At 47.1% G+C, this 13,237-nt stretch overlaps 5 protein-coding genes across 5 annotated transcripts; 2 read left to right on the top strand and 3 right to left on the bottom strand.

The window, feature by feature from the left end:
* Positions 1-1,618: 1,618 nt before the first annotated feature.
* On the bottom strand, positions 1,619-3,653 carry F5B22DRAFT_163314 (39S mitochondrial ribosomal protein L46-domain-containing protein). Its single transcript, XM_047969258.1, has 3 exons — positions 3,322-3,653; positions 2,523-3,208; positions 1,619-2,461 (listed from the first exon to the last, which is right to left on the bottom strand). Exons 1-3 carry the CDS (start codon positions 3,368-3,370, stop codon positions 2,168-2,170), a joined length of 1,029 nt encoding a protein of 342 aa, XP_047835883.1. The 5' UTR covers positions 3,371-3,653; the 3' UTR covers positions 1,619-2,167.
* Positions 3,654-3,758: 105 nt separating this feature from the next.
* On the top strand, positions 3,759-6,227 carry F5B22DRAFT_163301 (Abscisic acid G-protein coupled receptor-domain-containing protein). The gene is made up of 3 exons (XM_047969256.1): positions 3,759-5,974; positions 6,028-6,126; positions 6,189-6,227. The coding sequence occupies exon 1, from the start codon at positions 4,119-4,121 to the stop codon at positions 5,763-5,765; it is 1,647 nt and encodes a 548-aa protein (XP_047835882.1). The 5' UTR covers positions 3,759-4,118; the 3' UTR covers positions 5,766-5,974; positions 6,028-6,126; positions 6,189-6,227.
* On the bottom strand, positions 5,975-7,108 carry F5B22DRAFT_163311 (uncharacterized protein). The gene is made up of 3 exons (XM_047969257.1): positions 6,614-7,108; positions 6,332-6,483; positions 5,975-6,249 (listed from the first exon to the last, which is right to left on the bottom strand). Exons 1-3 carry the CDS (start codon positions 6,832-6,834, stop codon positions 6,185-6,187), a joined length of 438 nt encoding a protein of 145 aa, XP_047835881.1. The 5' UTR covers positions 6,835-7,108; the 3' UTR covers positions 5,975-6,184.
* Positions 7,109-8,809: 1,701 nt separating this feature from the next.
* F5B22DRAFT_641660 (uncharacterized protein) lies at positions 8,810-9,127 on the bottom strand (the record flags this gene model as incomplete). The annotated part of the gene is made up of 1 exon (XM_047978019.1): positions 8,810-9,127. The coding sequence occupies one exon, from the start codon at positions 9,125-9,127 to the stop codon at positions 8,810-8,812; it is 318 nt and encodes a 105-aa protein (XP_047835880.1).
* A 1,977-nt stretch (positions 9,128-11,104) lies between these two features.
* Positions 11,105-12,964, top strand: F5B22DRAFT_655668 (uncharacterized protein; the record flags this gene model as incomplete). The annotated part of the gene is made up of 2 exons (XM_047979904.1): positions 11,105-11,813; positions 11,874-12,964. 2 exons carry the CDS (start codon positions 11,105-11,107, stop codon positions 12,752-12,754), a joined length of 1,590 nt encoding a protein of 529 aa, XP_047835879.1. The 3' UTR covers positions 12,755-12,964.
* Positions 12,965-13,237: the final 273 nt, after the last annotated feature.

Raw genomic sequence — 13,237 nt, 5'->3', positions numbered from 1 at the left:
TACGGTGGTCTTGTAGTGCCTTGAGACTTACATTAAGTACCCACTACATGCATATCTCTGCGGAGGTATCGGCTACTTACACTAACTATGTGGCCTGCAAGGGGGCGTGGGACTGTTAAGCCAATTACAGAGCTCCCAGCCCGGTGATTCTTGTTCTTCTCCTGGACAAGGCAATTCTACATTATGTAGAGAAGATGCAGCTTTGAAAGCTCCTACGACCATCACCTCATTGCTCTCTTACAATTCAAACCGTCCCAAGAGTCATCTGGAAGTGTCAAGTGTATTTTCATATGAACTAATTATATGCGAGTTTGTCTGAAGATCTAAGGCGCGTAAGATAGTACTGGGAATGGAACCCATAATTCGTAGATGCTTCGACGGGAGCAATGACGACGATTGAAGAAGATGCTGCAGGCAATTGCTGATGCCGAGATCACTTCCGAATCGTCGGCAGCCATTCGACACCTCTATAGCTGCCGCAAATTCACGCTGCGATGATTGTTTGCGACTCGGTGGTATATAGTCAACGTTTCTATGACTGCCATAGCTTAAGAAACCAGCAGTTTCCCATCTGATCACGGAGCAGAATTAGGCTCCCCAGAATTAGATATATTTGTTGCCCAGTATTGCCTGCATCTCCCTTCGAATTGTCAACAAGTCGAGATGAATAGCTTCTCGTGTCCACTGACGGCGTCCAATTCGGTCAATTGATACCCTGTTTTGGCTTTACCTGTTTCATGCTGCCTTCATTCTTGTTGCTAATCGAATAGCTTCTCTGTAACTGTAGTGCCATAAAAGGAGTCAATACGAGGAACCTCTTCTGGTGTACAATTCTAGAGTTTCTAGAGCATGCAGTCATGTCGAGATGCATGACAATCAGCACCAAGATGACTAGCAACCCTCTAGTCAACAGCAACGCTCAACTCAAAATTACAGCTCAAGGATAGGCTAAAGCAGCAACAGCGACGATTCGTAATATTCAAATCTGCTTACGTTCGTCAAGTTTCATAAACGGTCTCGTATGAGTACTCAAGCCATTATAGTACCACATTTACTAAGGCCTATATAGTAGCTAAGATAGGAAAACATGTAAATACATGATCTCGCTATTGATTCCGGCTGTAGAGTAGTCCTACCTGAGACCGCGGAGAAATTTCTACAGCCACGCATTAATTTTCCTCGATATAGTCGGCAAACCGAAAATAAAGCGCGTTGTAATGGAAGATATCCATGAGCAATATAAGCATGGACGGTACCTTGTTGTCAACTAATCAGCTTCGACAGTATTATACCTTTTGGAACTTATCCAATTCTAGATCTCATGTGTAGAAGCGTTGAATGAGACAGGTGAGTACACCACGTATGTAATATGAGGTGACCCTAAATGCCAACCACATAACACCGCTTCTCAACTCCGAATTATATATGCGAACATCAACATCTTAGTCGGTGTATAACACGAATACGTTTCTACGTACGAGGTGGCTTATGCCCATCCCGGTCCCCTGAGAGTCCATATAGACATTGTAGATGACCGTGGTAGAGCCATAAAGCCATATTTCCTAGGGGTTAACAGCTCTTCCCGTCGATAGATACTGGGCCACTCGTGTCTGAGAGTGAATTCAAGTGATCTTCGAAACTCTTTCCGCTATCATTGTAGTTTGGAATGGGGGCTACAGTCTGTTTCGGATATACTCTCGTTCAAGTTGACTCTGGTTCCAAAGTTGTCGGCTGAAATATGCCAGCTTCTGAATAGTCCTAGAACTCTCCAGACTAGACCGGAACGGGCCTATCTATGACAAGCCGTTTTGGGGCCTTTGGACTATATACTAGGAAACCATGCGTGATTTAGCAGAGGCAAACGAACGCGAATCCATATTTAGCATGAGAACAGTGCCTTGCCACGACAGGCTACCTAGAGCCAAATATGGTATCAAATAGAGGCTTGGAAGCAGAATTAGCCGAAGATGTATGTCCTTGGGCCCCGAACATCTGTTCCTAAGCCCTTATGTTTTTATCCGTATATGATAATCGTAAGTACAGTGATAGGATACAGTACATAGATACACTGGTAGGTATTTGCCCGACTGGTCATACATTAGATTGGGTAGTAGACAACATACCCAGACTGTGGTCATTCGCTGTGCACCCGACGCTCTGCCCCCTTCTACCTGTCTGCCATCATATTTTTGACAGCATTAAAATAATCTCTATCAAGTTTGGTCTTAAGTTCATCCTTGGTTAACCAATTGAAGTCTTTTAGTCCCATCTTGTTGCCTTTCAAATCGGCCTGGCCGGCCATGATTCTTCCTTTATGGAAGAAAGTCTTTTCGCCGCGCTGCTTCAGCGATGTGTCTTCGTTGAATTCGGGGTGCTTGACGAGGTGGGCTACTGGGACGCGTCCCACCATCCATGTGTTCATGTTGACGCCGGCTGCTAGTTGCAAGGCTCTTGCGGCGGTCTGCATCGTTATGAGTCTTATTCCATCTCTTCTATTTTCTGGAATGATATACTTAGCTTACCTCATGCAAATTTTCGTCCGTGGGGACGTCCTCGGTTGGGAAATGCCACGTTCCATCTGTCCGTTGGACGATTAGGTATAGAGTGCGGTCCAAAGAGCGGTCCAACCGCCGTATATCGTTTGTTTTGTCGGCCTCGGTGATTCTGTCCATTGGCCTTTCGACAGGGACAATTTCGTCTGGGGGCGCCTCCTCTCCATCCTCCGTCACACGCAACTCGGCATCTTTAAGCAGGATTTCGCGCACACGCTCCTCATTGCTCAAGGTACTACCAACTAGTAGCTCGTCGTTCCAGGCGTTACGGCCTTGGGCATAGTAGCGGCCTAGCTCTTTAGCCGCGATTTCTCCGCGCTCCTCGAATTTGATCCGCCAGTCGAGGTCTGCTGCGGTGTCCTTTTTGAAGTAAAGGGTGTGTCTGAAGGGTAGCACTAATCGTTCATTTAGACGCTTTTGGTAGAAAAAGAAGGCGTTTTCGAAGGGAGTGAGGGCACGGGTAATTAGCGGTGCTCTCGTAAGAATGGCACCGCTCCTTATTCGGTACTCTGCTCGGCGCGATGCTGTGACGGGTGGATGTGGGTGTGATTCGGTAGGTTTGAGGTGATGAGCCTCGGCCATAGCTGCAGCATCGACCACGGCCGAGTAAGGACGTAATTGAACATTTCTACAGCTGGCACATATATTTGCTTGTCCTGAATATGTTATTGAGTGTTAGCTATGTTTCCGTTGGGTCAAATATCCTTTTTGATGGGGCAACCGCTCCCGAGCAGTTGAGAATAAAAACACCACACACAGAGACACATACTCTTTAACAAGGCTGCGGCGATGCTGCCTCCTCTGCTAGACACCGTCATTATGGGCGCTGTGGTGCTCTATGATTCTCTCCTTCAGGGCGGGAGAAATCAAGCAGCAATTGTCGTCCAAATCGTGGTCAACTTTTTTTCGGAGCTCTCTGACTTACAGCCACAGAGCGGTGGATGCTGTAGGTACCTAGGTACCTAGGTACCCGGGCTGAGAGATGCTTGGATCTGTGGCTGTGCTAGCTACGCTACGGAGGTACAGAGCAGATACAGAGCACAGAAGAGCAGATACCTGGTAGGTACCTAGGTACAGAGGGTCTGCAGAGGGATCATGTTGGGCCCGTGTTTTAGCGCCAAGTTTGGATTTGGATTGACGAGGATTGGGTAAATGACGATGGCCGAGAAGTGGGCCGGTTCCTGCATGCTCTCAGCCCAGTGAGACGTTCCAACCCCACTTCGTCTCATCTGCAGCCAGTCGTCGTCATCCTCGTCCGAGACCAGTGATATTAGGGTGTAGCGGCATCGTCTTCAACCATCGTCGTGCTTCACCCTCGTCCCTGTCGACGCCTGTCCAAGCTCTGCACCCAGGCGTACACGTCCTGCCTCAGTGGCATCTGCTGCCAATATGCCAAAGAATCTCCAAATGTATCGTTAAGCCTGATATCGGTAGAGAAGACACGTCACCCTCCTGGACACGCTCCAGCTTCGTTCCGTCCGCGCGCCCACCCCACGTTGTCCGCCGACGGCCTTTATATACGTGCTCCCTCGTGCGAGAACCGCCGCCACCTAAGTCCTTTTCCAAATGCGAGTTGCAGAGTGCACCGATGGTCTCTGTACAGCGCCGGGCGTCGCTGCCCACTCGGTGCTGTCAACGACGATATCCTTGACTCCCTTCGTCCTAACATTCGTTCTTGTGTCCGCTATCGTTTTGCGCAATATCTTTCCACAGCTAGCTCGCATTCACAATTCACGCGACGGCGCTGACCACTTTCTTCCTTCCGATGCGCCTCTGGCCCTGCAGCAAGCTCATGCTGAGCATGGTGCTAAATCACTGCGCCGACGCGTCGCAGCTGGCGCGTTTGCCACTACCATTGGGTTAGCGGCTGTTCTGGCTGAGCTGATCTTGTGTGAGATATCCGAGCTGGTCAGCCCTCATGCGCGAGCCACCGCATTGCGCATCACGGTTCCTACACTTTTGTTTCTCCTCATTGTTCTAATTCCTTTCCTGGAACTTCAGTCGCTTATTGCTGGATCGGGATGGTCTTTCCAACGGACCGCCCGAGGCCGCCTACCTCGAATACCCTGGGTTCTTCAATTCAGTCTCTTTAGCGCATGGTTATTTGTATTCTGGTCGCTAGGGAACTTAGTCCCTGTTAAGGATGAAATCATGCATATTGGTACCCAAGTGGTGGCAAACCGGTCGGAAACATCCTCCAATAGCCTAGCCCGTGCATGTCTTGAGCGCATTGGTGTTATTGGTATCTCCCTCATGGCACTCTTGTCAGGATTTGCCTCTGTATCATCGCCCTGGCAAACCTTTGGAAACAAAGCCTCACGAATGCCCATTTCGGATTCTGATATTGCTCGCAAGCAGGCAGGGTTGGATGCGACCAATGAGATGCTTTTGACTAAACGACATCGCTTGCAAACCTTGCAACGTAAAATCAACGATGCCACAAGTTCTGAAAAGTCAGGATTCGTCACCAAGTTCATCGGCAGCTTTCGTGGCGGAGGCGATGCGGCAGAAATACGTAGCTTACGTCTCGAGATTGCCGGGTTAGAGACCATGGAAACAAACTTGGCATCTTCATTAAATGCTTTACGCTCCCGACAAGCCAATTCTGAACGTGCATCAACCGCTGTAGGAAAAATCCTCTTGGTACCGACATATGCTTTTAGTATATATTGCATCTACCGAGTCTTAGCTACTACTCTCACGACCTTCCGCCGCCTATACTATCCTACAGCCTCGTTTTCCTCTGCTGATCCAATCAACCGATTTCTTGGGCTTTTAGCCAAACACTGGGATCCGAAACTAGACCAGATCGCATGGGCAAGGCAGATTTCTTTCTTGTTATCCGGGGTCATATTGGCAGCAAGCGCGAACAGTGTTCTACAAACTTTCAATCTGTTCGCAAAATGGACCCCTGGGCTCTTATACCAAGCTCAGGCGAATCTTGCTCTACTGATTGGACAGATCAGTGCTATCTATGTAATATCCGCAGCTTTGCTCCTCCGAAGTAATCTGCCAAAGGAGGTCAGCAGTGCCGTAGGAGATGCTCTCGAAAGTGCTCTTGAGCCTAGTTTTGTAGATAGGTGGTTCGAAGGTTGGTTCCTGCTTGCGAGTATGGCAACTGCTGCTGGAATTTGGATAGGGGGCAAGATTGGGGAATGGGGGGATGATTGGGACGATCTAGGAATGGAAGAGATGGGCCAAAAGCGCTCATAAGGAGGCCGATGCTCGTTGCTTTCAATTCATGGGAAGGAGTTCGAGGCGTTTGGGAGTGGCCAACTTGAAGTGTTGATATATAGTCACACACTGGCTTGCAAAAAGGAAATAGAGGTCTAACCCAACGGACGAGATATGCCAACTGTTCACTTTACGAAGTATGATGTGAAACCCTGCAATTGCGCAACATTGGCGATTTGATCTATCTAGTTAGACCCCTATACAACCCGATTATCGAAAACAAATCTAACTTCGGACTCAGATGCCTTTCTCCAAGGAATGGCAGATCAACAGCAGAAAGTGGCCTTTTAAATTTCCTCTGCAATGGTTTTGAATTCACTCTGCATGCTTAACATAGCAGGTACAATAATTGAACCCCTTAGGAAGAACTTCAATTGCACTGACTTGTGCTCCTTGTTCTAGTACGCCTCCCCATAGTAGCCGAAGCAGTGCAAATGTCCGTTGTCATTATCGACGAAACCTCCTAGTCACACATAATATTCGTTAGTATCTGACATCTACAATCGGAATACGTTATAATGCACTTCATCGACATATGTACATACCGATGTCGAGGACCGTCTCCATAGCCTCATGACCGTTGTTGCAGAAGGCATACAGGACGGGCGGGATCCCGTGCATGACCATTCTGTCACAGGTCCGACCGAAGTAGCCGTCTTCACGGGCTTCCATTGTACCCTTGTTGTTCGCGATACAGCTAGAGAGAGGCAAGAGAGAAGTCGGTTAGATAGACCAAACGTGTATTTCATCTACTGAAATGGTGCGGAGATACAAGATGGAATAATGGATGAAAGGATGGAGCAGTGGTGTCTGGGACTTGCACTTACTGGTCGAGATTGATCTGGGAATACGGCCAGTCACCGGTTGTGTTGCGACAGGACGCACTGAGCCAAACGTCCACGCCAATTTGGTTGACTTTGTACCCGTTGCAGCTATCTGCGAAGGAATACACAGTACTGTTGCCTGTATTGGTGGTCTGGGGAACCGGGGAGCCAAGCACTGCGGATGCGCCGCCGACGAGGGCTACGAAGACTTCAGGAACACGCATTGTCAAGAGAGTGCTTCAAGGTGACTGTGGACATAGAATGGTGACTAGAAAATACGCTCCTCTGGCAGCTCGGTCAGTTTTGTGTGGTTTGGGTGAATTTGCAGATGAGGGATGAAGGGGAAAAGTTGAGTGGCTTTGGCTTGGTGTGGGAATTGAATCAGGGCTGAACACCTCGCTAGAGAATATCCCACCAGGCCCTTGTTTTTGCCATGAATGTTTGCTAGTGGTAACAGTGGGATAATGGGAATATCTTAGTTACTTGGACAATGGGGACTTGACGGTGAAGCTGATGGGCATCTGCCATTAGCTATTGTTGAAGGCCGCCGCCACCTAGTGGAATGAATTAGGTGCTTGTCCCTACTCTAGCAGGTGGTTACTTTGGTCATACCGAGTGTAATTGAATGTGATGGTCTACTCAAGCATCATCTATACATAAATTTCAATTTCTGATATGTGTGTCTATTGATGTATGGCAAAGGGGGTAGGAGACTCATTGATACAGATGGATGTGTAATCACTAACAAATTTATGAGTTTAGGCAAATGAACCACTAGGTACAGTAGAGACAAACATGATGCGATTCCTTTTAGTCTCTGAAAAAGAATGGAAAGGAATATGAAAAGAGAGGCGCCTTGTAGTAGTTGAACGCAAGTTCAAACAATTTGTCATTTCACTGTTGACGTATACAAGTCGCCTCCGATTTCGACAACTATTGTGCCGCGTCAACTTCCGAACAGCTGTTTCACGAATTATCTCCCGTTTTGGCGTCTCGTCATATAATGCCGTATCAGGCTTATTAAATTACCGTGTATTCGTAGTCATATCCATCGTATAGGTACAAAATTGAGTAGCCTGCGTAGCAATGATGGGAGCAATATCTGGCGGAAGATACATTCATTCCTAATAACCTATCTACCTATCTAATAATGTATTGGTATGATAATTATCTCAATTGATAATGTGCCTGCCTCACAACTCCTTCTATCACCCAAGGCTCAGTTCCAAGTATGTTAACTGCGCATAAATGCACCCTTGCCTTGCGCAGTATCACTTGCTTCACATCACCTAACAGTATTGCTGCGTCAGAGGCGAAGGCAATACAGCTAGTCAATATCAATGCTAAAGTATCCAGCTTTAGCTCAAATTCCCATCATAGCTCACAACAAGCACTGGTGTTCTTAGGGTCTTGCCACTGAGCATCGGTATCAAAGCATAATATCTGCTTAGTCGATTGTATTAGGCTGATTGTCGGTGACAAGGAAATCTTCGTAGAGTTCCGAGTTGTCTTGCATCCCCAGGTCTTCAAGAGGGCCAGAGTCTTCAGCCCCGTGACGCTTGAGTAATCTTCTGATACTATTTCTAATATTATCCTCATCGACGCCAGGTTCACTGAGCTAGGAGGATTGGGCATAAGAACAAATCTCTAAGCATGTTCGCCGGCTGATTTCCCCGAGTGACTCGGGCTCGAAACCGGGTTCCCTAGCACAAGAAGGGAATACTTCGCCTGTTCTAGTGCAATTGACATCGGCACCCTCATCAAGCAGCAACTCAACCCAGTCACACTCGAGCATGTAAACAGCTAATTGCAAGGGAGCAAACGCAAACTCTTTTTCTTCGTCGCTGGGGGTTGAGTTAGGGTCGGCGCTATTTCTCAAGAGAAACTCAAGATTTTAAGTGCCTTGCTTTCATGCCGGAGAACATGCATCGCTGTATATAGGGCCTCAGGTTCGTACTGAAAAGATGCCCGTCCATGCTCAACAAAGATACGAAGAAAGTCGAATTGCCGCTGGCGCAGGCAGAGCCCCAAAAGTGTATCGATAGGTCTGGCCTGTAACTTGAACTTTGTAATCCAGGTTTTGTTTCTTTGTGCATTTTTCAGGCCCTTGAAAGCGGGGATGTCTAAGTTTTTTTTTTTTTTTTGGCAACGTCTCTCCAATGCAAGGTAGCCAAGTTCAGGAGATTACTAGTGTGTGTATCAGCCGGACGGTTCTCTATCCAATGGATTGTTGGTAGACGCATCTCCACCAACGAGATCTAGGAGTTCCACGATCGCGCGATTTGCTTCTTCGAGTAGCTCGTTGCGTTCGGCTAGAAAAGCTAGTTGAGGAGCGAACTGCCCATCACTTCTCACGAACTGCCGCACACGTCGTAGGAGTATCAAATGGTTAGAAATCCCGTTTCTTGCGTTGTGTATGTCGTCCGATGCTTCACGAAGCGTACAGATCCAATCATAGACCCTAATACCCTTGTAGATCGTGTCCGATAGTAGGTTTAGAGCACTAAATGGGTCCATGTTGGGTGGATGGGTGTCGAAAATGGATGGCTTGGTGTTATAGAGCGCAGGTGAAGGGCAACTTGTGAGCGTAGCAAAGACGCTAGAGATATGTAGTTCTCTGAGCACACAGGAGTTGCGGCACTGAAGTATTGAGCTCTCAACAGATGTGAAAATGATGTCTTTTAGTGCAACTCTGGCAGGGTATGGTCAAGATCGATGGGGTAAGCAAATTGGGGAAAGTGAGGGAGCAAGAAGAAAAGAGAAATGCGAGATGGGCGAGCAATAAATAATAATCCAGTTAAGGTAGCCATCTTCGCGTTACTAGAGGTGGCAGTATTGTGATTTATCGACATTAAGTCCTGCCTGTTTCCTACGAGACAAAATAGGTATCCGTATCCATGGAAAAGCAAGTTCCGCGCAGCAACCAAAAGGACGGAAGTTTCAATAGCAATTGCAGGTAGACAAGAATAATTTCCAGCCATTCTTTGCATTCTTTCACATTTTGTATTGCCATCCACACAAGCAGAGTTTAGTTGTCTCTTGGTTGCCTAAAGGTTCTTATTAGGACAACTTATCTATGAGACTCTTTTCTATGCCCTGTCCTAAGAACATTCTGATACACTGGCTGCGAGAATCAACTATTTTCTATCCATATCAAGAGAGATGGACACTCTAATGGGCAGAAAAATCAACCGGTCTGTCATGGTAGAGCACATTGAAGCCTCTACTATAATAACTAGGCAGCGAGATACACACAAGGCACAAAGGAGATGCGTCGTGCATTGTTTAAGTGTAATGGATTTTGTATGAGACTTGTAAGTAACCCTTGACATCTCCATTTTTGACATAGAAGCATAGGTTCCAGTGATTTACACATGCTATTTCTTCGACGTGAACATGGGAATATTCCTGGTAAGTGGGTGCCTGATGTCCTCGCCACAACCCCCCGGGGTAATTTCCAGAAGGAATACATGTCCAAATTATATCATAATGCTATCAAGGTACTTAAGTTGGTATCTAGTTATAGCCACATATTTCTGTTCCATGGAAGGGGAACATATGAAAGCTATTGCTCGCAATCATGTTCCGCGCCAGCAAACCCACCAGGATTTACCTAAGTAACTACACTGACGGACTTATTATTATATGCAGTTGAATTTGGCTCCTGTCAGGCAGCCGGATTAGAGGTCTTGGTCTTGGATAGACAGCTGCATTCATAATCTCAACAGGCCGGTGGTCATCCAAGATAGGCCCAAGCTGTTGAAATCCGGCACGTGGAAGATCTATGAATTTGCCATGTTGCGCGTAAATTGACTACGTGCCTATATATATCTTTGTAGGTACACACTACCTACTAGGTACATATATGTAAGTATTGTAATACGTGTACGTACGTAGCTACTCCGGAGGCAAGTACTACTACTACCTATGACTCTACCTAGGTACTGCCTGAGCGATTGTACTTCAATGGGCACCTGCCTACATCGTAATAGCTACACAAAGTAATCTATGCTTAGGAAGGTATTATTATGTAATTATGTAGGTAGGTGGATAATGAAGTACCAAATCTAAACAGCAACCTAAACAGCATTCTCCTTACCTGTCGAGACGTCCCTGGTGAGCCGTGGTTGCTGTGGCTTTTAGTGAGTTTCGGATGCGGTTTCCGTGGGTATGCTCACTGGGTACTTTCTGTTTATGACGGGCTTCCACGTGTAGTAACGTCCTTGGGCCAATATCCCTAGGCATCTACTTACTTACTTCCATATGTACCTACACGTACCTACCTTACCTACGCAATCGCCGCTTTGCAACTGCCTGTTTCACCTGCATTCACCTGACCTGTCCCCATCACTCTCTTAGGTCATCACTTCTCCTCCGTCTTTCCCAAACACACATTCTACTTCTCCTTGACCTCATTGCCTGCCTCTAAAGCCTCCCCCTTGCCATAAGCTATAGGCGGATGCAACCTATTCCGTCACCCCCCTTCCCTAAATGATGAACTCTATTGGGTTTCAGAAATATGTGGAGGAGATGAATCGACAGTCGCTTGACAAAAAGCCAGAACACCAGGGCAGCGTCATAGATACATCTCCCCGCATTATCGGTGGGCTGGCGAGGAGTCGTTGGGCTCATTCAGCGCACAACAACCCACAAGATGGCCGCGTTAGACAGTCGCCAGCCGCCTCACTCACGCTTTTCCAGAGCAACGCCAACGTCTCACACCCAAAGGAGCCAATCTACACTCAGCCTAGTGGATGGGACGACCCAGAATCTACTGCGAGCCAAATCGAAGAACAGAGTGGCCAGCATTTGAAGCTCGAGACGTTCGTGCTGACTTCTGGAGAAGAGTCTCACGATACCCAGAAGAATGGCGTATCTCTCACTGACGTTGTCCCTGATCCACGGGCACATTGGCCAACTGAGACAGGCTTCGCCAATAAAACCAGCCAAAGCGTCGCAAGTCAGTTTCAGGAATGGGACCGGCGATCTCAGAAGAAGTCTTCAGATGACATTTCCTCCCTTACGCAGGAAGAGAAAGCCGTTCCGCAATACGTCTTTGATTTCATCGATGTTTGGAGGCGACGTGCCCATGTTGTGAAAGCAGACTTTCTCTCCCAGGGCGGAGATCTCCATGAGGACTGCGACGTAGATACATATGGAGGTGTTCTAATGGAGCCTGTGGAGCATCCAGTAACAAAAATGCGTACGTTCAGTGTTTTACGAGGCGACCTTGTGTCATACTAATGTTAACAATACTTCACAGACGAATTGATATCACGTGATCAGCTGGAAATGACTTCTGGCCTGCTCATGAGACAGTACGTAGCTGCAGTGGCACGCAAAGATCCTCACAGAAGAGCGCAACGAAAGGCAGAGAAGCAAGCAAGAGCTGCCGCTGAGGCTGCAGCGGCTGCAGAACCGGAAATTGTAGCTGAGCCACTCCCAAATCAGAATGAGGTTCAGATTCCATGCCATCTTCGTCCTGCAGTCGAATCAGATATGGAGGCTGTTGCAGCCATCTATAACCAAGAGATATTGGATGGATATAGAATGATGGATACAAAGCCGGTTATGGAAAACGACTTTCGGAGAATCTATGGTCAATGTCTCACTGAGAAAATGCCTTTCGTAGTTGCCGTTGAAGGCTGGCATGGGACCATGGATACAGATCACGCGAGAGTCTTAGGGTTCGCTCTTGTCACTGCGGTGAGCCGAGGTATCGCAGGATCTTACGATACACTCTCCAGACGTGGTGGCAAATTATTAATCATTGTCAGACCGGAATGCCGTCGCAAAAGAATTGGGACGGCCCTGATTGATATCATTATAACCAATTGCACAGGTTGGCACATGTCGAAAGGTGGTTATCAGTTCGTCAATTTCACTCACGACTGGATTTCGAGTGAATTTGGAACCAATCCTCGCAAGTGGTGGTACCTTGAGTTGGAGGTAATGATACGTTCTGCCGAGAATGAAGTAAAGGCACGAGAAGGTGAGGAGTTTCAGTGGATCTGGAACTTCCTCGAAGCCGAGTTCAACTTGCTTCTGAAGCATTATGATGAGAAATGTTTCTATCATGAGCAAAAGATGCAATGGCTTGACAAGATTACCTTTCGCCGTGACTGCCGCACGCGTGGAGAGTGATGTGGTCATGTTATTTATGACCAACTTGTTAAGTTTTGACCGGTTGGATTGAACAGCGTGAGCATTTGGCGCATGGATTTCATTTCATGGCAATAAACCTTTTGTTAATCAGCCTGCATTTGAAGCTAATATCTGCCAAATGATATGGTGTTCAAGATGCCTCAAAAAAGGACGAGATCAAAAGCGGGAGATGTAGAGACTGAAGAACCGAACGTGTATACACTCAATGCTTTAATTACTAGTTGCCAACGAGATATAGCTGATACAGGTTCTCACTTTAACACGTCTGGTCTGGAGCTACAAAAGACTATATTAGTGACTGAACCTAAAAACTTTTACGAGGCGAAACAGATAGTGTTTGGGGTGATGCTAATTTGATAAATATCTTGCTTTCCGCATTCTCTACGATGCTTGAGCTTCGGCAAAACATTAAATAGGTACATACCCACTAACGCATTCGTAAGTGTTCTCACTCGCATACTC

This window comes from Xylaria bambusicola (genome assembly GCF_022495145.1).
Source record: "Xylaria bambusicola strain CBS 139988 unplaced genomic scaffold F5B22scaffold_2, whole genome shotgun sequence".
NCBI lineage: Eukaryota > Fungi > Ascomycota > Sordariomycetes > Xylariales > Xylariaceae > Xylaria > Xylaria bambusicola.
The sequence above is the reverse complement of the archived record's forward strand: the minus strand, read 5'-3'. Positions and strand labels throughout refer to the sequence as shown.

Excerpts from the sequence above, each read along its gene's own strand:
- F5B22DRAFT_163314 (XM_047969258.1), bottom strand. The coding sequence starts at position 3,370 with ATGACGGTGTCTAGCAGAGGAGGCAGCATCGCCGCAGCCTTGTTAAAG. Across the intron at positions 3,209-3,321 it reads CGCCGCAGCCTTGTTAAAGA|GACAAGCAAATATATGTGCC; the intron begins GTATGTGTCTCT and ends TAACATATTCAG. Across the intron at positions 2,462-2,522 it reads CGGACGAAAATTTGCATGAG|ACCGCCGCAAGAGCCTTGCA; the intron begins GTAAGCTAAGTA and ends ATAACGATGCAG.
- F5B22DRAFT_163301 (XM_047969256.1), top strand. The coding sequence starts at position 4,119 with ATGCGAGTTGCAGAGTGCACCGATGGTCTCTGTACAGCGCCGGGCGTC.
- F5B22DRAFT_163311 (XM_047969257.1), bottom strand. The coding sequence starts at position 6,834 with ATGCGTGTTCCTGAAGTCTTCGTAGCCCTCGTCGGCGGCGCATCCGCA. Across the intron at positions 6,484-6,613 it reads TCCCAGATCAATCTCGACCA|CTGTATCGCGAACAACAAGG; the intron begins GTAAGTGCAAGT and ends GCCTCTCTCTAG. Across the intron at positions 6,250-6,331 it reads GGAGACGGTCCTCGACATCG|GAGGTTTCGTCGATAATGAC; the intron begins GTATGTACATAT and ends ATGTGTGACTAG.